Source organism: Anabas testudineus, chromosome 13 (assembly GCF_900324465.2).
Source record: "Anabas testudineus chromosome 13, fAnaTes1.2, whole genome shotgun sequence".
Classification (NCBI taxonomy): Eukaryota; Metazoa; Chordata; class Actinopteri; order Anabantiformes; family Anabantidae; genus Anabas; species Anabas testudineus.
This window is the reverse complement of record NC_046622.1, coordinates 19,665,944-19,691,327: the sequence shown is the minus strand read 5'-3', so window position 1 is coordinate 19,691,327 and position 25,384 is coordinate 19,665,944. Positions and strand designations below refer to the sequence as shown.

At 41.6% G+C, this 25,384-nt stretch overlaps 1 protein-coding gene across 1 annotated transcript; it reads left to right on the top strand.

Annotated features, from left to right (window-relative positions):
* Positions 1-4,625: 4,625 nt before the first annotated feature.
* On the top strand, positions 4,626-24,785 carry dhx36 (DEAH (Asp-Glu-Ala-His) box polypeptide 36). The gene is made up of 26 exons (XM_026378608.1): positions 4,626-5,137; positions 5,538-5,692; positions 5,872-5,985; positions 6,128-6,338; positions 6,661-6,699; positions 6,801-6,971; positions 7,166-7,245; positions 9,629-9,703; positions 11,040-11,206; positions 11,300-11,381; positions 11,529-11,669; positions 12,931-13,036; positions 15,961-16,048; positions 17,155-17,210; positions 17,307-17,371; positions 17,914-18,057; positions 18,508-18,625; positions 19,698-19,796; positions 20,548-20,721; positions 20,854-20,940; positions 21,016-21,099; positions 21,185-21,284; positions 21,434-21,524; positions 22,371-22,491; positions 23,853-24,005; positions 24,087-24,785. The coding sequence occupies exons 1-26, from the start codon at positions 4,868-4,870 to the stop codon at positions 24,318-24,320; spliced, it is 3,225 nt and encodes a 1,074-aa protein (XP_026234393.1). The 5' UTR covers positions 4,626-4,867; the 3' UTR covers positions 24,321-24,785.
* The last annotated feature ends 599 nt before the right edge of the window (positions 24,786-25,384 follow it).

Here is a 25,384-nt window from a genome sequence, read left to right as displayed (position 1 = left end):
TCTTTGTATACATGCAGACATTCCCAGTCACAGAGTATTAGTGGTAGCAGAGAGGGAGTCTGGAAAGCAAAGACGGAAACTGAGAAAATGACACATGGCACCAAAAACCAAAGTAAAGTGATATAGACTGTAATTATCAGGGGCCTTGACCAGCAGCTATTACTAATGTTTTATCTTTTCTCTCTGATCTGAGGACTTTCATCTCCCACTCACAGCCTCTTATTATGCTGGAGCAATGAGGTGCGAGGAAGCCTGCATCAAATCTGCAGCGTCGGTGGCGCTGCTTGAGACCTGTAGTTGGACACCTCCAGCGCGCGCAGCACGCATTCACACACACACACACACACACACCACAAAAACAAAACAACAAAAACAAAACAGTGTGTGCTAAAACCTGAAGCTTTTCTTTTTTCATCTTGGTTAAATGATTCATTAGGGTCAGAGATCATTTGTATGCATCACAGGTAGCCCAGACTGTATGAAAACAACATGAGAGGAGCATGTGGAACAGCTCTTTCCTCCTTTTTTACAACTCCTCCACCGTTCAAAAGACTCTGTTATGTTTTCGCCTGTCGTTCCTCACACATCTGAGCTCAGCATGTTTTTCTTTTATACTTTTGCTCCCCTAGTTCCTCACATTTTTTTTCTGCAGTGCTTTCTCTGTGGCTCCAGCTCATCTTGAATCCCTCACCTGCTTCGTTTTGGAGCAGCCAGCTGAGATATTGATACACTGACATATTTCCAAAAATAATGACGCAGACAAAAGTGATGGTGGCTCAGGTCAATTCTCGTGAGTCCCTCCAAATATTAGACGATCGTGGTTGATAGCTTTTTTTTTTCTTTTTCAATGCACAATTTCAGCAATTAAACTGAGTACAAAAGGAGAATAATTCAAGGCACTGTCGTTGCTAGTTATTGTAGCTGATCTTCATTTGTCAAACAAACACAAGCAACACACAAGGTTTTCTCACAGACAGTCGTTATTGTATTAATCTGGATCTGTTCGCTTGACTCTAAAGTACCTGCCTTAGTATCTGCCTTGTCACATTTTCTCCTCACGTTCAAAAATTGGCCTTGTGGCTCATTAACCTGAACTTTTCTCAGATCTGCATTAGAATTTATTTGCTTCAGAAAGTAAATGAAATGAAAAGCTAATCATTCTTCCTCACGTCCTGACTGCAGAAGTACAATATCATCTATTCAACCACCCGGCCAGTGGATTCTTTTTTTGTTGAAGACAGGCTTTGTGATGCTCAAGTGTTTCCTTATAGAAGCCTGAACACACAGTTGTGTAATGCTGTGAAAGTCACAGACAAACGAACACTAAATCATTTATTTTAGCAGGTGAGCATGCTTTTATAACAACACAACAGAGTGACCAGCAGGCTTTGAACAGGCTTCCAGGCCCCACCCTGTGATCAATGATGGTTGGTGCTTCCACATCCAGGGTTGTGAGCAGGTAATGTTTCATGCTTACCTTATTTAGGATGGGTTGTAGCTCCGTTGGTAGAAAGGTCATCTATAAACCTCAGGTCCTGGTTTGACTCCAGCTTCCTCCTGGCTACATGTTATTGGTGTACTTGGAGAAGACTACTGCAGCATTTCAAGCAACAATTTCCCCAAGGGGATCAATACAGCATGTCATTGTTATTAACCTCGGATCTAAGAAGGCGATGTGAAGACTGAAGGTTTGATAAAATGGTCTACATACTAGGAAGCAGCCTCAGTAAAGTTACCTGACATAGCACATTTTAATTGTTACATGACACTAATTGGATTAGGTGTCCCCATCTCGCTTGGCAAGATAGATACATGGCTACTTCTGAGACAGCTGTTGATTTAATCAGAGAAAAAACAAATTCCTCACAGAATAACGGAAACCAAATTTTACATGAATTAGGCTCATCTTTCACTCAAAGTGACAAAAAAATCATTTCGCCGAGACAAATAGATACTGTAAACTGTGAAAATCATATTCCTCGGCTCCATCTGCGTTCACCTGCACATTCCTCTAATTACAAAATGACTCAGTGGATATGAATAAGCTGCACAGATTTTCATTCTACTGCTGAAAAGTCGATAAAGGGACCGAGACCTTGAATGACAACAGCACATGAAAGGACGAACTCTCCTCTCAATGCATGATATTTGCTGACAGCAACACACAGCTTGAGGATGGGATCTATTCTGATCATGCACAAACTCTGAGAACCTTCAGATTTCATTCCCCGGTCTATTCACTTATCTTTGCTATCTGCTTTGTGACACTAATAAGAGGGAGAAGAGGAAGAAGAGAGAGAGAACAGCAGCGAACACATGCTTCACTTATTTCGTTTTCCAGCCAATTTAAAATCAGAGAATATTGAGCAAAATCAGCTCATCAGAAGATATTTGCTATAAGCGGGAACATCCACAAACAGTGAGTGTACAGTGAAGAATGAAAATGAGAAAACACCATAACAATGATCTGTCAGATCATCTTCAACTGAAAAGCTCCAGGTGTTTTACAGCTTTGAATCTGCCGAAAGCCAATATTCACCATCATGCTGCAGAGCCTTAAGGTAATACAGTCTGCAGTAGTCATGGTAGATCTTTTTCATTTGACTGTAACCTTTAAGGTCCAGACGGCAGGTCACTCCCTGATGTTCTCTAGCGCTGGGAGCAGGGTGAGTCGGTTAAAGTGGTTACACTGACGGCACAGGCTGTCTCTGTCTGTGTGCATATATGTGCCTCGGTGTGGAGCGTCAGAGCTTCAGGGCGTTGTTTAAAAACTCAAGCTCTTGCTTGCTTCTTCAGGGATGCAGGCTACAGAAATTGACTATTCACACTATGATTTATATTCTGAGAGAAACCAAATATTCAATATTTCTGTCCTGAGTAAAAACGTTCAGGCTCAAGCAAACGAGGTCCATATTTTTCCTATTTGCTGCAGGTAGAATTTCTGCAAACCAGATGTTAAACTTGCATGAGTCCTCGATAAAGCTGATGAGCTTTAGAAAGGTTTTGTGTTTTTGGGTGCAGCTACAAATGCAGTGTTAAAAATAGTGAGTTTTCAGACCCTTTTCCATTTTGCACACTTTGCCATTGGTCTACACTTAACAACCATGATAACAAGGTGAAAACATTATATTTTTTCCAAATATATTTAAAATCATACAGTGAAATTGACAGGGGCTTTTCTGTATGGAGCTCACATCTCCTGCTCATGCAGGTTTCCTCTGGGTATTACTGGTTCGCCCCCACACTCCAAAGACTTGTCATTAGGCTTAGTATTAACTCTAAATTGCCCGTAGGTGTAAACGTGAGTGTGAATGGAGTCACAGCCTTTCAGCCAGTGCCTGCTGGGATCAGTTCCACCTCCCCAATGACCTTTAACAGCATCAGTGGTTTAGATAATGGATGAACAAAAGGTTTTCTCCAGTAAACCCTCTGTGTTTGTGTTCTCTCAATCTTGACCAGTCTTTCTAACTTATCAGCATAGCATGGTGCCACCACCACCTTTATTCACCAATCACACGATGTCTGGGGTATTCGAGACATAATGTTTCTGCACAGAAGGGTAATATTTCCCCCGTCATTCTCTTTGTTGGTTGGCAAACTCCAAGCAGACAGTCATATCCCTTTTTGTCAGTGGTGCAGTGGCTTCTGTCTTGGTCCTCTACCATAAAGGCCTGCTGGAGTGCTGCTGAGGTGGTCAGTCTCCCTTTTCATGGCTTAGTTTTTGTTCTGGCATGCAGTGAATTGCAGTATAAGTACATTAAAATAGCAATAAAACTCTTTATGATGATCTCTTCAGTTAAAATAATTGTTTACCATTTAAACTAATCTGTGTTTGCACGTGAAGTAATTTATGCCTTTTGTGCCTATGAAATTATTGTAATTGTAATGAAAATGTTTTCAGAGGCCTATTAATAATACATTTAGCTCAGAAATAAATAACTTTATAGGCTTTAAGATCCCAACCAAACTGCCTGCCCTGGTGGAGATTAGCCAGTGTCTTTCAGCAATGTAAATGATGTAAGACTTGAAATAATAGATATACTCTTAGACATAGATTAATAGCTAAAGATGTGCTTCTTAAACAGGTAGTACATTTCAATACAACAGCATTTGCTTGTGGAGTCAGGATCATTCAATAGGTGCAGCATCCTACAAATTAGTATTGGTGATAGAAGCAGGCTATTCAAATCCTTAACTTAAGTGTAAAATTATCATAATCTTAAATACTGCATTAAAAAGTCAGCAGCAAGAACTGTAGTAAAAAATACAAAGATAATATCAGAAAAATGTACTGTATGTACAGTACATTATTGATTTATAGTAGATGCATAGAGACATAAATAGGCACATAAGCCTATCACATGTTTTTTCTTTGGGTTACTGTATGTTAAAGGTAACCAGTAAATAATGATCAATAAATAACGACATTTGAATAACAAGTGGTCCACATTGTTTCCCTCTCAAACAATAAGGAGTGGAAATATTAAGTAGCATAACATCTGCAACAGGCAGGTAGAGTAGTGTACCTGAGTGCAGCACTGGGTCCAGTCAGATGTGTTGTGGTGGAGGGCGGAGGGAGACAAACCAATCACAGCTCTCTACGTCACAATTAGGCGACTGAAACTCTCAACGGCATCACTGTGCGATTCACCGGATGAGAAAGACCGAGCACTTTTACATCTTTACAGCAGCAGAATTACAGAAATTAATCCATTCATATATTAATAACTTATCTGGCAGTAGCTTTATATTCAAAATTTCAGTCTCTGGTCCACAAATCTACCCCAACACAGCGTGAAGGCAAATAGCGTTAGTGTTAGCGTGTAGCTACAAGACACCGAACTTAATACTTTGAATCGACGGCGGTATGAGTTATGGATATGGAGGTGGAGGTGGAGGTGGAGGTGGGAGGAGAGGGAGAAGAGGAGGTCGAGGATACAGAGATGGAAGCAGAGAGAGATGGGACAGAGGAGGAGGTGGAGGTGGAGGTCCGAGGGGACACAGTTCCGACTTTGACCAGGACCGGGGAGGAAGTGGACAACACGACCGACCTCCTCCACACCTGAAAGGCCGTGAGATCGGACTGTGGTACGCAAGATACGGAGCCGTGAGAAGGAAGCAGGCCGACCGGAGATCGGTATGGGTTTGTGTCGGGGTGCATGCTCTTGCACATATATGTTATTTCCTTCAGTTTTGATGAATAAAACTGCTTTAATTTTGATGTTACCTGACATTATATTAAGCAAAGAGGCTTTACAATAAAATGGCATGCAGAAATCTGTAGTTGTTGTCTATTAAATGGTTTTTGAATATACTTATTGATGTGAGTATGAAGGTGCAGCTGTTACAGTCATTGACTAAAGCTGGATGTCCTTGTTTTCACATGACTGAAGTAATGTTTTTTCCTGATACATCTTTGACTAATTCAGTGGGACGAGATTTTTCAAACCTCTATGAAATATTGCTGTTGTCACGTTTGGTCGGGCTAACTGTGAGATTATGGCTGAACTTTCCACTTTTCTTATGTCTCTCTGAAGCGAGCAGTGGTCCAGATGGATGAAGTCAGAGAGCAGCACATTACCAAGCTGCTTAACTCTGTCCAGAATGACCAACCTGGTCCAGAGAGAGATGGCAAGGACGCAAGAGCTTCTACGTCTAACAGCTGGCAGGGAGCTACCAGTAGTGGTCATTGGTGAGATCAGCTTGCATTTTCATTTTTCCCATTGAGACGTGCATCATCACAGAATCTTATAATAAAGAAGATGGGGACGTTAGAATAGACAGGGTTAAACTTCCTGGTGTGTCAGTAATTATTCCAGCTGTGAAACTGACAAGTATGCTCTAATTGACGAGTAAGGCCTATTTATGCAGTTACTTTGATGGGGATATGCCTGAAGAGGAAAAACTGAAGGTTGAGATCAAATCTGAGGATGAGGAGGAGGAAGTCAGCCTGGGTCAGAAGAAAGCAGCTAACAAATCACAACGGTAAGTATGCAAGCAAGTCAGATACATGCTAAGAAAGATTTGCCAAAATTCTGATGTAATAATTAATAATCACAGAACAACAAATACTGTCTAGTGATCCACTACATAGAATATATTTACAAACTTTAATGCTTTTATTTAGTTGCTTCCCACCAGAAGTTGCCAAAGATGAGCCTCCAGACAAGTGGGATGATGATGAGCAGGAGGATGTGGAGGAGAAACAGAAACTGAAAATGAAAGACAAAGATTTGGAGTTCTTATTTCAGGATGTAGTCAGAGATGGTTCACTGGACGACTTTTTAAAGAGAGATCTGAAGAGCAAGAAATCAGATCCGAAGTACCAAGAAATGCTGGTGAGTGTATTGAACATTGTTCGGTTGGAAATACAGTTAAATCCAAAATGATTAGTTTATGAAATCAAATAAACCTTTTAACGTTTGTTCTACATTTAATCTGTCAGTTTTGCATCAATGTCATATTATTCTGCTGTGTAAATGGGGAAATGAGGAATTATTGAATTACTGCCAAGCCAATGCACAGAGTCAGTGCTTATTAGAATTATCCAGATGTGTGGAAAAACCAAAACTGTACATATTGTCCAAGTCACACAGACAAAACATCTGCTGTTGATTTTATTCAGTATTTATAAATGTTTGCTTGTTTTCTTGTGTTCAGAAATTCAGGGAAAAGCTACCATCCTATGGAAAAAAAGAGGTGAGTTTTTGATTTTCAGATGTTTCTCAGCAGACAGTGTGAAACCCTTGTGTTATGATTTTACACAGTGTGTTATCATGCTCACATGTTTCTGTCCTCAGGAGCTCGTGGAGCTGATCAACGCCAACCGTGTCCTTGTTGTAAGCGGGGAAACAGGCTGTGGAAAGACCACCCAGGTCACCCAATTTATCCTAGACGATTATATCAATAGAGGCATGGGCTCCATGTGCCGGGTGGTCTGCACGCAGCCCCGTCGCATCAGCGCAATTTCGGTATGTACTCTGCAGGATCTCCAGGCCTGCCATCTTGGATTATTTATTGTTGTGTGCATACTGAGGAAAGATGCAGTTGCTAAGTTATGGTCATTGGTAATGTCCTGCATCCGTCATTTAGGTTTGATGGCTATTTTCCCCCAGTGCTGACTGTGCTCCTGACTGTTTGTTTGTATGTGTGTCCTTCCTCTCAGGTAGCAGAGCGTGTAGCAGCAGAGAGAGCAGAAAGTGTAGGGAATGGAAATTCCTGTGGTTACCAAATCCGCCTGCAGAGGTACGGAAATCCTTTCATCTGTTGATGTGTAAATGATTGCAGTACTGGTTGGTGTAGTGGTTAGAGAAGCAACAAATAATTTCAGCATTAAGAAATCTCAGTCTGATTCTACATTTCTAAAAGAAGCTCTGGTGTGGCCTGATTGTCTGTTTCCAAGAATGGAGAAAAACATTGGAGCCAATTTGAGCCAACATTTAAGTCTTTTTGGAGCTAGAAGAAAGTTAGTGGCATCAACTAACTTTGTCAGAGTCAGAATGTTTTGGATCTTAAACAAATGTTTTGTTACATTCCTGATGTTGTAACCACAGGACAAGGTCAAAGATTGATGGACTCAGGTGGTCCTTTGATAAAAGGCATGAATGGCTGCTGTGTGGTTGAATGGTTAGGTATCTTCTAGATTTTACTGGCGCATATGTTGAATTGAAAAGATGCACCTCTGCTTAGGTGTAGTAATAGTATATGGGAATGGTTACCTGAGCCCACACACACTGGAAGAGACGGACTTTGGGAAAAGGCACTTGAACAGCATGTAGACTTAGCAAGCGAATAGTTATTTGAGTGAGTTATATAAAACTGAGTATAAAAGAGGATGAGTATAAAATGAGAGTAAAAAGGTAGGAAAAGAGGCGACTCAGGCGTGATATGAAAGGAGACTAATATGCAGCCTGAGATTTAAAAAGATGGACAGAGAAATTGATTACTGGCTGTGAAAGCATTGGAAAAAAATAACAAGGTGCTAGACGCTGAATTGAAGCCCTTTTTATAAATCTGTTTTCTTTTTCTTCACTTGCATCAAGTAACAGAGGTTGTGATTCAAAGTGAAAACAATAACTAAACCAAAGTTAAAGTCTAGCCAGTTTAAATAGGCATCTATTGGAGGATTTTTTTTCCTTTCTGCTGTGCTGTCACTGCCCACTGTTACTGTCACTGATTGAGACCACGGGTGTCTCTCAGTGGGTATATGCAAAAACCGGCAATTTGTACCTCAAGCTTTGTTAAACTTCTATTGATGTGTCAGCTCCCCCACACAGACGCTAATATAAAAAAAAAAGTTACACTTTACAAACTTAGTTTTCTCATCTGTGTGCAGCCAATTTCTATGAAACTCAATACAAATTGGCAGGAGCACATTTAATCTCGTCTTTGCCAAGATCAATTGCATTTGCGGGGAACCAGCGTATTCATTTACACATCTCAGTCAGTGAAGCCACTCAATTAAACCTGTAGACTGTAGTGCAGCAAATGATGTGTGTGGTTAACAAACATTAAGTAGCAAGCGTTTCAGAGAAAGTAAAGAAATTGGATTGATCGTATATTTTCTCATCTTTGAGATTTCCAACTGTTGCACACAGAGGTGGTGGAGGCTGTAGAGCTGATGGTAGACAGAAGCTCCTTTTCAGTTTGTTCCTCTGGTTGAATTTAAGTATGGGTGTAGTTTGAGGTGGTACTGGTACTGAACATCTATATTTGAGCCTTATGGTCGTGGCTGCTTTATTAACGGTCCTTTAGGCTGGAGAGGGGAACGGTGCTTCAAATGTGTCTGATAAAGTGTAGTTTGTGCTCACATAATCAAATAACCATACAGCAAACCAGGCAGTATTGGACTATAGACAGAATGTTCGTGTTGCACAGAGAGGAGGATCAGAGGTGGAGGAGGTGGAAGCGGGGTGGGGGTCAAGAGAGGCCCAGCAGCTTCTATTTGCCCTGAGGCCCCTGAGCAGATTAGTCCAGCCACAGCTTCTGGCCCCCGGCAAGCTTCTCCCTCAGTAGTTTCTTGGAATAAAATAAACATGCTGCACGCTGATGCTGTTATCTGTGTGGTGTTGTATCTACAATCTTTTTATCAATAAGGTTTTATTTGTGCCACTGTTCAACCGTTCAACTCTACCGTTTATATCGTCTGCTGATGTGATTCGTTTTAATAAAAACACTGTTCCTAAAAGTTTTCATAAAAAAAAAGACTTTCTCCATGTTATGTCCAGTTGCCAGTGAAATGCATTTTTCAGACGTTTCACAAGAGATGCAGCTTGTGCTCTGTTTGGAATTAAATGAAACAGAAAGTCATTTGATGATTGGTGTTCAATGCAAAATCTTCCATTACTGACTGTTTATGCAAAGTCTCAGCACAAGTGTCTATTAGAAGCAATTAGATTACTTATTAGACACCATTTTCTGCATCAGCAACATTTTATTGCAGCCTCAGTGTCAGCTTTATGTCTGCTTCTCTGAACAGGCTGAAAATGAAGTCATTGCTGCTGTCTCAGAATGTTTAAGCACCAAAGTTGCCCATTCTGCCAACCTTTGGCTTCACTTTATACCAGTATTCATTTGTTTCATTTGGAAAATGTAAAGTCTTTACTTTGACTTTTCTCCTATTTCTTAGCCGGTTACCACGGAGACAAGGTTCGGTCCTGTACTGCACAACAGGCATTATTCTTCAGTGGCTTCGCTCAGACCCGTGAGTTTCTCCCCCCCCCCCCAACACCTCTGCTCCCTCATCTTCATCACATCCTCTCCCAGTGTTTCTTCTTCTCTGCCTTTCCTCTCAGCGTCTCTGTTCCAGCTGTCCTTCATCCCCTCTCTTACTCCCTCTGTGTCACTCGCTTTTATCCCCACTGATTTGTGTTTGACTCTGCTGTTTGTGGAAGACGCATTAGTATGGACCCCCATACTCATAGTCAGAGCAGTGAACACGCACACACTCTCTCTCACACACACAAACACACACACACACACACACACACACACACACACACACACACACACACACCTACTGTTGACTCATCCCTGCATTTTGAGTTTTTTAAAAAACCCACAGAGACCGAGTGAGGGTGCCAGCTTTTCTTCTTGTCTTGTTTCATGCTCCTGGAGAATTGGCACGACTCAAGTGAGTCATGTTAAGAGTAGAGCTGTCTGACAAAATGCTGCAACTTTTTGCCATTAAGGTGTATTTACATAGCAGCTGCAGTACATGCTGACAGTCATTGTCTTCATGCTTAAACGTGACTCAAAACATATCTGGATTCTTCCACAGCTCTGATTGACTCACTTGACTCCAATGAATTGATGAGCTCACACTTTTTGCATAAACAAATACTTAAGAGTTTTGATCATTTCCATAATAGATATAGTTTTATCTCTTTGTTGTATTTATGCAGAAATAGAGAAAATAGTAAAAGGCTCAAAAAGTCTGAAGCACCACTGTACGTTTACTTCCATCAGTTTTGGTGTGACCGCTTGTGTCCGTCCATCACATTTGTGATGTATTCATCTTTTCAGTTCTCCAGATCCGCTGCACAGACACAAAAACAAGTATTTTAGTATAATTCTGGTTTAGATATCAGCAGATGTCACGCATGTCAGATTGAATTACAGTAAAATCTGTGGATAAATGACACCTTTTTTTTTTTTTTTTAACTAAGCCTAAGCACATTTCTAATGCCAACTTTAGATAGTGAAGATTACATGGCATTTTGTAAAAAGTGAGGGAAAACTGTTAAAATGAAATCAGCAGGAAATCTCTTTAAGCAGAACCAGGTGTAATATTTAATAAAGATGCAACTTGCACCAGTAAAAATGAAATCAATTTGCTTCTGTGCGACGTGCTTCAAGGTGTATGCAGCAAAATGGGAGAGAGAAAACAAGAGAAAATATTCAACAAATAGAGCTAAAAATATCATCTTACAGCCATAATAAACACACAGTTGCCATTTTTCAGGCCTAGTCAGGACATACAGCTTTTTGACCAGTCAAACTTCATTTATACCTGTTTCCTGTATGTTTTTTCCTATTAGTTTGTTGTCTAGTATCAGCCACCTGGTGTTGGATGAGATCCACGAGAGGAACCTCCAGTCAGATGTTTTGCTAGTCATCGTGAAGGACTTACTCAACCTCCGGGACGACCTCAAAGTCATCCTCATGAGTGCCACGCTCAATGCAGAGAAGTTTTCTAAATATTTTGGTAGTCAATTCATCAAAATGTTTAATTGCAAATATTCTGCAGTTTTACTGGTTTTGTGTGTTCCTCCATCTCACCCTGTCTAATTCCCTCTAGATAACTGTCCAATGATCCATATTCCTGGTTTGACGTTCCCAGTGGAGGAGTTCCTACTTGAGGACGTTGTAGAGAAGATCAGGTAGAACAGCACTACTCCCAAACACAAACATACAAAGACATTCACACCTGACACACAAGCACAAATACATAGATTCAAATGGGACCACTACATCCTTTTCATTTTATTTCTTCATTTAATGTAAGCCGGTTGGTGTCTGTCTGCCAGGTATCGTCCCCAGAATCAGGACCGTCGTCCCTCATGGAAGAGAGGCTTCTGGCAGGGGCGCCACTCCAGACCTGAGAAGGAGGAGAAAGAGGCTGAGTACAAGGAGAGCTGGCCTTGTTATGCTCGGACACTGCAGGGCAGGTGAGTTGAGAGTAACAGGGTTAAATTGGGGGAGCAGCTGCCAGGTTGATAAATGTGTTGTTTAGGTGGGAAATTGGAGGATTTGGCTTTGTAACAAGCTAAATGTGTACTGGCTATATACAAAGAGACCTGGTTTACTGAGTGCTTTGGAAAAAAAAACCTGAGCCTTGGGTAGATTTGTCATTTAAGCACTGGTTTCGACATCTGCATTAAAATGTTAGTGGCTGCAATGTCTACTAAAATACAAAACAAATGCTCTTGTTCTGCTCTTTAAAAATATAACAGGCACAGCTCTGGGGGAAGTGGATCTACTTGAGGTGTCAGCCTCTTCTCAATAACGCTCCACAAACATTCTTCTTCACTTAGTGCAACTGTTTGCATCGTGTTGCGTTGCTTGTTGCTGGTGTTGCTGCTCTGTGTCACAACGTGAATGTGGGAGAAGGCAAACATCGATGGCATTTTATCTGTGTTATCTGCAGGGAATGTACTCAAGCACAAACACTGCTTGAATGCACAGCGTTACAGTGTGATGTCCTCCTGCACTGCCTTCACTAACATACACTCATACGGCACATTGCCTTCCTTTGCTTCACACAGATAGGAGTGCTTAATGCCCATTATTATTATTTATTTTTTATTTTTGAAAGATTAATAGAATATTCCATTAAAATGTGACTTAACTACAATCTGTCATAGAGTCAACTCATCAGGTGACTAATAGCAAACTTTGTTTGTGCTGAATGTTGATCTATCTGAGAAATGACATGAAACTAACAGAAAGACCACAACAGTTTTAGTTCAACTCTACAGAGACAATAACAAGTCATTCTGTCAGCTCTGATGGGCTCATTAATGACCTGTCAGTCTCACATTAGAAGCACAGCTCAGGAAAAAGAGTTTTCAGATTTAGAAGTTTAAAAAACAAACTTTTATTTTTGTCAGTATAATATGAATTTTAAATCTAACCAGCCACACTAGAAATTAAAGTTAATATGCTGTCTGTAAGGAAAAGAAATAGAAAAACAGATGACAGTTATTGAATTCAGTTGTAGGCACTGATCTTACCATCACAGCATCTAGACAGAGAGAGAGAGAAAACAAACTCCTGTCTGTATCATAAATCTATAAATCTCCTGTAGCTGTAACCCGGGGTGACGGCCAAAACAAGTGTGGCACCAGTTGGAAGCTCTGCAACAATTTGTTGCTACATTAAAGCACATTTATTGTCTTGATGTATTGTCTATTATCATTTGTTTTACAGATACTCTGACAACACCATCGCTGCACTGGAGATGTTGGACAATGACGACAAGATCGACCTCGACCTGATTGTGGCACTGATCCGTCATATTGTGCTCAATGAGGACGTGAGTTTAACCTTTCAGTGCGGTTTCAGTGCAGCTGTCTGAAAGATATTTTTTAATTAAGTAAATCATTGACAGAGATAGACATGGGGTTTCAGGGTAGTTGTTATGTGTCAGAGCAGCCTAGAAATCCTGCTCGGAAAACACAAAAAACACAAATATTTAGTCTTTAAGATTTGTAAGCTAACAAATCTCTGAAATGTTGGATCAAAGAAAAGCAGACAGAGCGGTGATCCCAGTGGAAGATGGATTTAATATCAAATAAAAGTAAATAACAAAAGGAGAAAGGAGAGAAGAACAGTATCCTCCCGTGAAGGCTAGGTGGAAGGAACAGGAGGGTTCGCTTCCAAACACATAGCGACTTTACATCAGAGGACATAACACAGACCCTGGCAGCAGATGTGTGCTAACGGGTGCTGGAACAGATGCTCTCCCAGTTCACGTTTATTCCCTCTTTTCTCTTTCCAACTTTTTCAGTAGACGCAGTAACGTGTTGTTCATCTGAAGAAAAAAAAAAAGTCACTTCTTCCACTTTGTATTTGCTTCAGGTTTCTTGTATTTCTGGTTACAGAGCTGTGTAAAATCAGACTGAAAACAGAGGAACACAACATCACAAACTGAACCATTGAGTGTAGCCTTAGAGTAGTGACGGCATGACGGCGTGCTCTCATTTTTCCAGTATTTTTCCAAGTGAAGTGGAACTAGCTTAACTTACTTATGTTAGTTTGAGGCCTGTGGAAAAACAGCGAGAGGTGCAGAAGAAAGAGTCGAAGGCCCAGGAATGAGGAGTGACTAACGCAGACAGACAGAATAATTATCCCTTCCCATATGAAGCCGTATCTCTATCAGTCACGACCACCCTCAGCCAGTCGACCGGCTGATTCTCTGTGGCATTGTCGGCAGCAGCCGAGAGGGAACCATGATTTGCCGTGACGGCGTGCTGAACCAAGGATACAGGCCGTCTGCCAGGCTTTTGACTGTGATGATTGGTTAATTATGTTGCAAGGATCTGTGATTAGACACCTAGGGGGTAGACACACAGCCATTAATGACTGCTTGCTGGGTGCAACTGTGTGTGTGTGTGGGTGGGTGGTTTGGTATGTGTGCATGTGAAATAGTAGAATAGCACTTCAAAGCTCGCTGTACTGGTACTTGTACTTGATTTATAGTTGGAATTAACCAGAGCCTTTTTCTGCGCGTGTGTGTGTGAGAGAGCATGTTTCTGTCAGGTAGTAACTAGGCATGCTGCCTGGATGTTGCTCCACCTACTCTCTCTTTCACACATGCACAGACATTAACACACATATACAGTCCCATGCTGGTGCCAGTGGTAGAGAACTGGTAATACTAATTAGCTTTAATTAAAAGGCAGAGCTGCACAGGGCCTGCAGCTACTTTTAATGTCTGTTCTTCATCTTCCCGTCGTTGCTCTCTGGTAAAATGAATAGCAGAGTCCTTCTAAAGCCTTTTTCATAGCAGCTTAATATAATCCAGAGGATCATTTTTGTTTAAATTTAGATCTTTGATGTGATGAAATAAACTTCTTCTATGAATGATGATAACCTAAGAGTTAGATTTTCCTCTGGTTTTTCTTTGTGTGTGTTGATCAGACATTTCCTGTCCTTATTATTTGGGAAATTAGAATGTTATTAGACAGTGTGTATTTATGCATTTGTGTTAAGAGACACCAATCAATTGTGGTCATAATAGCGTGCACTGACCTATATATACTCAGGGACATTTGGCTGTTCTGAAATAAAGCAGCTAGTGAAAATTGCTTTTTAGAGGTGATTTGGTATGCGACACACAGCATAGCTACCATCTTTTAAACCACACGTCACCTTTGATTGACACCTCTGGCTGCTAATTCCATGGAGAAATTGCATTTAGTGGCATTTTTGATGGCTAAAAAGGCTTTACACACAGTTAGCTTCACAGGTAGAGTAGAATGACCTGTGTGTCTTGTGTGGGACATCGACTGGTCACACACAGCATGGTTTAAAATAAAAAGTTTAAACCCAGAAACATCTCCATATAATTAACAGTATGAAAATATTCCCGTCTGTTTGTCCCGACAATTTGGGTCAGTACAGTATTTAATCTGTATTATTGATCTGACACATTAAACTCTGTACACCAGTTTATTATGTTCTTAAAAATCCATGACAACACTTTCAGCCAAAGCCAGCAGTCTGCTCGTCTCAGCTGTCGCCTGTTTCCACACTGAAGCGCGAAGCATAAGTCAAACACAGAGCAATAACAAATATTACAGTAACATTGTTTACGGGTTTAATTTGAAACTGAATGGTCTTTTTTCTTGCGGTGTAAAACCACCCTCAGAAACCCTCATACCTTCATAAAATCCACAGCTCTGACCAGTTAATAAAACAGCTTTTCAAGCTGATCTCAGCAACCCAAAGATGCATACGTGTCTCACTGCTGACATCGCTCGAAACGGTGTCAGACAGTTGAACGTGCAGAGATTAACTTCCACTGGAAAAACTCCAACTCTATTAGCCTCCAGCATCTGTTATCCTGCTGATGTTTTCTCAGCTTGGATTCGTGTGTCATTTTATTTTCCAGGTGACTAAATGGTTCGCCTTTTTTGCAGCTACTGCTTTGAGGGAATGAGTGTATTTCTGAGCTAATGGGAAGCAGTGGCTGTGCTGGGAAGATGGTGTTGTCATAATGATGTTGGCAGTGAGTCTCAGTCACTATTGTGTTGCCGAATGTTGAGGTTGGCAACTCAGGGCAAGTCCTCTCCATCTTCCTCAGCTAGGACGACACAAGGACCTTGTTCAGTTGTTTCTCGGTGTTCTCCAACTAATGGCTGCTTGTTTCAGTTGGCAGCTTTTCTTTTTCTTTTGAAGCCCTGCTGCTTACCGTGTCTCAGTTGCTAAGTGCTGTGTTGTGTCTTTGTCTAACAGGAAGGAGCCATTTTGGTGTTCCTGCCTGGCTGGGACAACATCAGCAGTCTTAATGACCTGCTCGTGGCTCAGCAGATGTTCCGATCAGGTACACACATAGTAACATACATGATTATTTAAACCTTTTAAATAAAGGTTTTTAGTTTTTGTAAAATAGCAACATGGCAGTGGCTACAGAAATGAATGAGTCAGTTGTTTTATGTCTAAAACCTGAGGGCAGGTTACCTTTAAAAGTATTAGATTTTGATAAATTAATCATAAGAGTGTGTGTTTGAGGTCAATTCTGGCCTTTAGCCCCTCAGCACACACTTACACTCCCAGGGCTGCAAATCAATTATTTTTCTTTAATTTAATAACAGCTGTGATTATGAAGTTGCCATCCAGAATTAATTAGATTTGATTGGGTTTTCATTTTTGATGCTTTGTGTTTGGAGTGATTGCCTTAGTGCATGAAATCATAAACATTGGTAAACTCTGACTAATCACAGCCACTTCATTTGAGCACACTTTAATAATATGGTCAAGTCTATATTAGTACTTTGTCAAAGTTTTAGTTTTAAGTATTGGAATGGCATGTTGGTGTATATATAAATGTTGTACATAAATATTAAAGATGTGCTCACTTCTCTCAACTAAAGCTTTTGGTCCCACCTGCTGGTATTGGTGTAATTGAGGGGACACAGAACTGCATCATTTCACCGTTGACAATGTTTTGTCAACACGGTGGAGGGGGTGTAATGGCCTGGACGTGCACGGCTGCTTCTGAACCAGGATCACTGATGTTTATTTGTGATACAGCTGGCGATGAAAGCAGCAGAATGAATTCAGAGCTGTACAAAAACATTTGAAGATCTTCCAATTTATATAGAAACACATCAAAAATAATTGGTAAGAGCTTGACAATGCAGCAAGACAATGATCCAAAACACAGTGCCAAGTTTAACAATGGATTAGAGGCAAAATGTGTTTAAAAACCTCGTCTTCAGTGTACAGTGAACACTAATTAATTGGCCTCACCATTCCAGTACTTTTGCAGGGGACTGTGGATTAATAACGGTGCTAAATTACTGCACTCTCAGTATTTCCCAGGATATTTGTGGTTATATTTTTAGACATAATCATGCAGTCTCACACTTGTGTGCACAAATGGCGCTTTGCTTGAGATTTCCTTTTGTGTCCTGTGTTGTGTTTCAGAGCGGTTCATTATCATCCCCTTGCACTCCCTTATGCCTACTGTTAATCAGACGCAGGTCAGCATCCTTCATTTCTCTTTGTCTGTGTCTCTGATCGGATCTGTCTGTGCCTGCAGATATCAGCATCTCATCTTCCTCTATCACTCTTCTCAGGTGTTCAAAAGACCTCCTCCTGGAGTTAGAAAGATTGTTATAGCTACCAACATAGCTGAAACCAGGTAGGTGTGTGTGTGTGTGTGTCATTTGGCTTAACCAGCCTTTGTACTTATTTGCTTTGAAAGTATTTATATTTTCCAGTAACAGGAAAAAAAAGTGATGATGCCGCTACATTCAGTAGTGCGTGTGTGTGTGTGTGTGTGTGTGTGTGTGTTTGTAATGCAGTAGCTCTCTGTCGCTAATAACAGATTTGTGGGTAATTAGCATACATTTCTTGGATTGATTACGAACATGTCATATTGGCTTGGATGGAACACACTGAGTCTCTGACAGGCAGTTTGTTAATGGATTCACAGTCTCACACAAACACACACACACAGACACAAACCAAGCAAATTAAGAAGCTGTCTGCACTCCCCTCACATCACTCCACTAAATATAGACTCCAAACCTACCGAAGGGCTCTACATTTTATTTTTACTTGGGAATGATTGCGTGCGTGAGAGTCCTAGCTAAGCATTCTTGACAGGCTTCTTTGAAGTGTTTTTTTTTTCCCCCCTCTCTGATTTGGTCTATTTCTTCCTCTCGCCACTTTTCTTCACAGCATCACCATAGATGATGTTGTTTATGTGATAGATGGAGGGAAGATAAAGGAGACCAACTTCGACACCAACAACAACATCAGCACCATGACAGCCGAGTGGGTTAGCCTGGCCAATGCCAAACAGAGGAAAGGACGAGCTGGCAGGTAGGTGTGTGTGTGTGTGTGTGTGTATCTGCGCACAAGGGTTTCTGTACATGTTTTCCAATGAGACCACACCGCAGACCCAGCGCCTCTGGTTGTGCAGTACCAATCTGAGAGGCTTATTTTCCCTTCTATTTATCATCTCAGCTCTCTGTCAGTCTTCCCCTTCAGCCTACTGCTTCCTGCCTCCTGCCTGTAAACAGAGGGAAAGGCAAACTACTGTATAGTCTCTCCCAGGTTGTTTCACTCTGAGACTCGAGACGTCTGTTCTGTAAGCTAGCTCTGACATCAAAGTGGAGCAAGGCCCAATTAGCAGGAGCTGCTTACTGTGTGCGGTTTCATCCCATTGATTTTTAAATTAAGCCCTTGTCACAGGACCGATATAACACATGACCTTTTTCCCCCCCCTTCCTCCCCTCTCCAAACTCTCTCTCCTTCTCTACATATATCCAGAGTGTGCCCAGGGAAGTGTTATCATCTGTACAATGGTCTCAGGGCCAGCCTGCTGGATGCTTATCAGTTACCCGAAATTATGAGAACACCACTGGAGGAGCTCTGTCTGCAAATCAAGGTTGTGTATGTGGAGGCAGAGTGACAGAGAGAGACAAATGGGCGTTGGCTTGGTTGGGTTGAGATGAGGACAAGATTGCTGTGAATGAGTTTTGTGAGAGTAAAGGGGGTAGGGGAGGGCGGGGGTGTGTGAGGACAGCCCTGCAGTTTTGAGCTTGCGTTGAATTACAGCCTCTCCAGCCTAATGAGAACGAGGGATGAATATCCTTGGCTGACTCATGCCCCCCTGCTCTAATCTCTCCTCTGCTCTTACATAAAAAGCCGTTTTTCTTTTTGGTAGCTTACTATTTTTTTCCCTTCCACTTTTTTTTTTGCTTTCTCTTTGTAAATCCTCATATTGCACTCAGACATAATTCAACCACTGCTAATGGAACATTAAGCCAAAGTTCACACAGATCTAGTGTTTGCTATTATTGTTTTCACCAGTGGTTTTTATTGGATATGCCTTTGAGTGTGTTGTCTTCCACTCGTTCATTTGGATGTATTTGAGTATGTGTGCAATGTGGTTTTTTTTTTTTTTTTTTTTGAGCCAGTGAGTGAGAGGCAGACTAATGCATCAGACTGTCCTTAAAGTGAGAGAAGCACTGACAACACGCTAACCCTGAGCAGACTCTCAAATGCACAAACACTCCATCACCACCCTGTTAGTCAGACATAGAAAACTTCAGCCAGCCGGAGGTTGATGTTTGCTATATTAAAAAAGACGTGTTGATATGGAAGTGAATGCACATTTAGAGAAGGTGGATAGTCTGAAAATCACCTCCGATTATCACAGTTATTCTGTGCTCAACCCGACATTTAGTTAGCATGTTAGTGCAGTTAACCCTCCACAGTGTTGGTAGTTTGGTCACGTACATCTTATAAGTAGCAGTATATGAAAACATACATCATTCAGCATGCTTGCAAAAAGGCACACGTAAAGCTCATTAAAGGAGATCTTAATACATGTATATCTATTGTGCACAGTTCAGTGTGGACTAAGGGACTAACTCCCATAGAAAAACTGAGACATTTAACGTGAGAACAATGACATGCCTTTGATTCTAATGTGTAATGTAATGTATGCTGCCTAGATATTGAAGCTTGGCTCTATAGCTCGATTCCTGGAGAAAGCCCTGGACCCTCCCACTGACAAAGCCGTCAATCTAGCCATCAAGAACCTCATAGACCTGGTAAGAAAGAGGAAAGAGATCCATTAGTAAATACAGTTACTTTCTTAGATGATATCCAGCTTTAGCAATTTTTTACCTGCTTGCTATGGTTCAAATTTGGGTAGTGAATGTATATGAATGGTATTCACCCCCCCCATACTAAAATATCTATCTGCAAAGTAGAAAAACTTTGAATTACATCATATTGCAGATGCAATGAACAGTGCAAAGTCTCAAGATGATGTATTTCCTTTCACATCAAATTCTTACAACTGAAAAGTTGGCACTGGAATGATGCAGTATTAATCCTCTGCTGACTACCTAATAAATTATTGACAAATAGTTTCAGCTTTATTTTAACTGTTTTTACACAACATCTAGAGTGCCAGCAACGAAGGTGCTGTAGCCATTTGAGGAAAAGTACTGTTATGGAAAGAGAGACTATTCCCTGACCCGAGCATGTGCTTTCAAGGTCTCTTGTCAGGAAGAATGATCTACAAAGCTTTTAATTCCAAGGATGATATTTTGTGGCTTACCCTCAAGTGGAGGAGGAACATGGAAATAAAAATGTAGGTCTTTTAGTGGAACCTTATTAGCAGGGTTAAAAGATAAAACGTGAGCAATATTTCATGCTAACAAGACTGTGGTGCAGCACTTAGAGAGCCCTTATTAAGATGGTGGCATGATTCATTTCTTTCACTTGTATAAAGCAGCGCACCTTGTCTTTATGAGTAAATAGTGCATTTCATCTGTGTTTTTGTGACAATGTTAGAACGCCCTGGACCGCTCAGAGAACCTGACAGCGCTGGGTTTCCACCTGGCTCGTCTGCCTGTGGAGCCTCACATCGGTAAACTCATCCTGTTCGGGGCTCTTTTGGGCTGCCTCAGCCCTGTACTCACCATCGCCGCTTCACTCAGCTTCAAAGACCCTTTTTTCATACCCCTGGTAGGGCACCGACACACATGAAAGCAGCAGTGACACAGACCTCAATACGTTTTTCCACTCGACTTTCTGTTTTTATTATTATTATTATTATTATTGTAAAGTTAGGTTTTACAGATATGTTCCCTCTTTCAGGGTAAAGAGAAGATGGCAGACATGAGGAGAAAAACGCTGTCCAGAAACTCCAAGAGTGACCACCTCACAATTGTCAATGCATTCCAGGTAAAACATCTTCTTTCATCTCTGTCTGCTGTACGACTGGATCTTGTTTTAATTTCTCATCCATCGATTGACCAGGGCTGGGAGGAAGCCAAACAGCGTGGTGCCAGGTATGAGAGGGAGTACTGCTGGGACAACTTCTTGTCTGCCAACACACTCCAGGTAAGCCAGTAGGCAGTTCTCGATTTCATTTGGAGTTCTGTACTGACAGTTAAGAACCTGCTTAATTTGTCTTGGTGTTATTCAGATGCTGCACAACATGAAGGGTCAGTTTGCCGAACATCTAATGCATGCAGGTTTTGTCAGCAGCAAGGACCCCAAGGACCCCAAATCTAACGTCAACTCAGGTAACAAAGGAGAGTTGTTTTGGCTGTGACTCAGCTATCCTTATGAATTTTAAAAGCAGGCTGTGGAGAAATGCTAAAATTAGATTTGAGGCATGTAAATGTAGCAGTGCTCATTTCTTCTTTTCTTTAAATCTCACTTCCTTCCTCAGATAATGAGAAGTTAATTAAAGCGGTGATTGTAGCCGGCCTGTACCCGAAGGTGGCCACGATCAGACCATCTCACAGCAAAAAGAGGCCAGGGTGAGTCCGCCACTTCAGAAAGTGAGATGCACAAATGAGTGACAGGAAACGGCTGCACAGCACAAGACAGAGTAGTGCCCAACCATTCCTATTGATCTCTAGACAGAAAAATAGCCTTCGCACTGCAATATCTCATCAGATCTCTCAGGTGAGAGTTCTGGAAGGTTTCTGTGACAATTACCCGAGGCTGTGCAGAGACCATGTTATGGAAATTGTCAAAAACAGAGGCGCTTTTTTTCAGCTGCAGATCAATGCAGTCACGAAAAAACTGCCCTCGGGCAACTGTCATAGATGGTGGCTGTGACCTGTGTGCAAAAGACAGATGCACGCAACAGGGAGACAGATCCTCTCTCTCGCAGAAGGGCTGTCACTTTTGTTTGTCTGTTCAGCTTTAGACTCAGTCGCACAGTGAAATTTCCAGGGTCGTTTCCTTAGCATAAGTGATTCTCAACAGTTTTGATACCGAATAACGTATCTGCACCACAGCTCGGCAGTAATTCACGATTAAACTGGTCCATGAAGCACTTGTTTGTTTTTCAACCAGGCCACTGTACAAGCAGCTTGTTCAGTTTTGTCAGGATGACACGCAGAATGCGAGAACGCCGTGTTACTTTCATGTTAGAAATGTTTGTTGTGCCAAAATGGTAGGAGGCTTTCTTTACATATCGTATTAACAAGTCAGAGGCACCGCATGGGTTGTTCCTAGAACTTTCTGCTTTATTTGATCTTTTAGTCTGGTGATAACGAACCTTCAAACCAAATTTGGGGGCACACAAACATGTAAGAGCTGAATGAAAAATCTCCACTGATAAAATGCTGGTTTCTCCACCTTCTTCTCTCCGTCAGGGTTAAAGTGTACACCCAGGCTGATGGAAAGGTGTGCATCCACCCGAAATCTGTCAACGCTGAAGAGACGGAGTTCAACTACACGTGGCTCATCTACCACCTGAAGATGAGAACGAGCAGTGTGAGTAGGCGTGGGTGACGCGAGAGCCCATTGTGCCGTGTTTGCTGTGTGCATGTTTTGTGTGACTGCGCTCGCACGCGCGTGTGTGTGTGTGTGTGTGTGCGCATTTTTGATTTTTGCATTTGTCCCTCTGAAGGGTGCACGAGTGGAAAGAAGGATCAGCGGTTAAAGGTTGGCGGTGGTGCCACACCGGCTTTACACCGAATGAATATTTGATTAAAACACTGCCTTTCAACTCTTTCTCAAAGGCTCTCGTGCTTCAAAGCCTCCAGACACAACCTAAGAGCTGGTGGTGGCGGTAAAGGGGGGGGGGGTAAAACAGTCAATGCTGCCCTCTCTCCTCTCCCTTCTTCTTTCTCTTCTTTTTGGCCTCTCTTCAGACTCCCATTTCCCTTCTCTCTGCCATCTGTTTGTCTTTGTTCTTCCGTTGCTGTCTCCCTTTGTGAATGTTAACGTTGGGCAGAAAAACCACCTTTCATGTCCTCTCTGATTGCTGCGCCTGCCTTTGTCTCTCACTTCACTGCCTTCGTCTTTATGAAGAAAGGTGTTTTGCTGGGTTTCACCATTGTTCCTGCCACCATTAAATCTATTTGTGTGTATTATAAAACCAAGGTTTTGAATGTGGAAGATTGTCAAGGTCATTTAAAAAAAAAGAAAACGGGGAAAACAAACAATAGAAGTGAGGGATGACGGTAAACTTTATCTTGTTTGATGCACTTGCCCCTCATGGTCCTTTACATTACACATTCATGGGGCAAAAGCAGTGGTCTCTGCTCTCTCTGGGCTTGTTTTTTTCCTTCCCTCACCTCCCTCTCATATCCTCCACCTTTCTCTGCCTCTGTCTGACGCTAATTTCCGACATTTTTGTCTGTTACCTTCAAAGCTGTAATAGATTTCGTTTGACCTCAGTCTGCTGCTTGTGTAGTCGCTGTGGCTTTTATTTCCTTTCTTCAGCATTGAGAATTTTCAGTAATTGGTGAAAAATATTTCTTTTCATAATGTTTTCTTTAGAAAACCACTTTTTTTTTTCTTTTTTCAATTGGAGATCAGTAGTCAAACTACTCTGCATAAGCATCTGTCAGTTTAGCACAGGGTAGACAATGGATGGAAAATGAGTGTAACACATCAGTGAGATTCACACACAGGGCAAGATGACATTTCTCCTAACACTGAAGGCACTGGAACACATTTCAAACTCGCACAGGCTCTCTTCACTAATGGGACACTTTCAGCCCACACCACAGAATAGCTGTTGGGCACAGTGTGTCATAATGATGCCGCTCGCTGTCACCGAGCATCAGCGTGTTCTGTCTAATACTCCCGTGGTCCTGCCATAGCAACATCTCTTTCCGTGTCCTTAGATCTTCCTGTACGATTGCACCGAGGTGTCCCCGTTCTCGCTGCTGTTCTTCGGCGGAGACATCACCATCCAGAAAGATGAGGACCAGGAGACCATCGCCGTGGACCAGTGGATCGTCTTCAGGTCGCCGGCACGCATCGCTCACCTCGTGAAGGTAAGCGACGAGCGCGTGGACTAATCTCTGAGGTGGTGGGAGGAACTTGACTGACCTGTTCCTCCCTGTCTTTTCTCACAGAGTTTAAAGAAAGAGTTGGACATTCTGCTGGAGGAGAAAATCCGTAACCCGGCTCCTGTGGACTGGCAAAACCGCCAGTCCAAAGACTGCGCTGTCATCACAGCCATCATAGACCTCATCACCACCCAGGAGAAGCCTACAGGCAGCACTAAGGGTCATGGCAGAGCGTGGGCGCCTGCCCCGAGAGGACAACACATTTACTTCAATGACGACGCCGATGACGACGAGGACTAGATTGAAAAGACAAACGCAGTACTGGAAAATGCACTTGAATGACTCTCATTATTTTTGTTTATTTGGTCATTATTTTGCAAGGACCAATCCACCTTGGAATACACTCAGTAGCCATTTTGTTCAGTGTTTATCTTGTTCGTTGTTGGTACAGATAACTCATACTCTTGTTTTTTTAAGTTAATGGATATAATGGACTGCGCAATAAATAAAGGATGTACCACGAAATTCTTTGCTTACCATCATCTGACTTAATAAGCCGAAATGTACTGATGTTGCTGGATTTTGGATGGGAACCATTATCCGTTTTATGATTGGCTAACAACATTGGTTCTGAGCTTTGACAGTCTAGTTATTAAAATGACCTGATTTCATTTTGGTTGAATGAAGACCTGAAAAGATTGTATCCTTCAACAGCACACAGTTGCATATCTGAGTTAACAACTAACAGTTAATAAATATCTAAAAAAGTGAGGCTTGATTCAAGTTTCTGCTTAATCTGTGCTTTAGATATTGTTCCAAATACATTGGAATATGAGGAGTGAAAATAGATGGAAGACGAGACAGGTTTCAAGCAATTAAGCTTTTATTAACAGTGACCGATTAAAATATAAATGTATTTTGTACTAAGCAGGTTGCTGCAATATAAATCTATACAGTATATATTTGGAAAACAATCATATAGGAATTCAGGCTGTTTTACATATTTACATCATGTATACAGAACATTTACAACAGTTTGCAAATATAGGAGGTGCCAGAGTTCAGTTCAGTTCAATCTGAATTTACAGGCTGCACCTTTACAAATATCATTTACTAACATAGTCTAAGTAAATGGATCTTATTGTGAGATCTGCTTTGGATGGACGCTGACATTTCAGCTGATGTTTCTCAGTGAAGTTGGGGTCCTTGAATTTGGTTTCAGGAGTTTCCCAGTGGGAGCTCTGACTTCAAGGAATGTTCTGTCCTACTTTTCCATGTAGGAGCTGGAAATATCCTGCGTCTGCTGTCACATCGAAGGCAGCATTAGATCTAAGTTTCACATAGCTAATTTTCCCTGAGTAGTG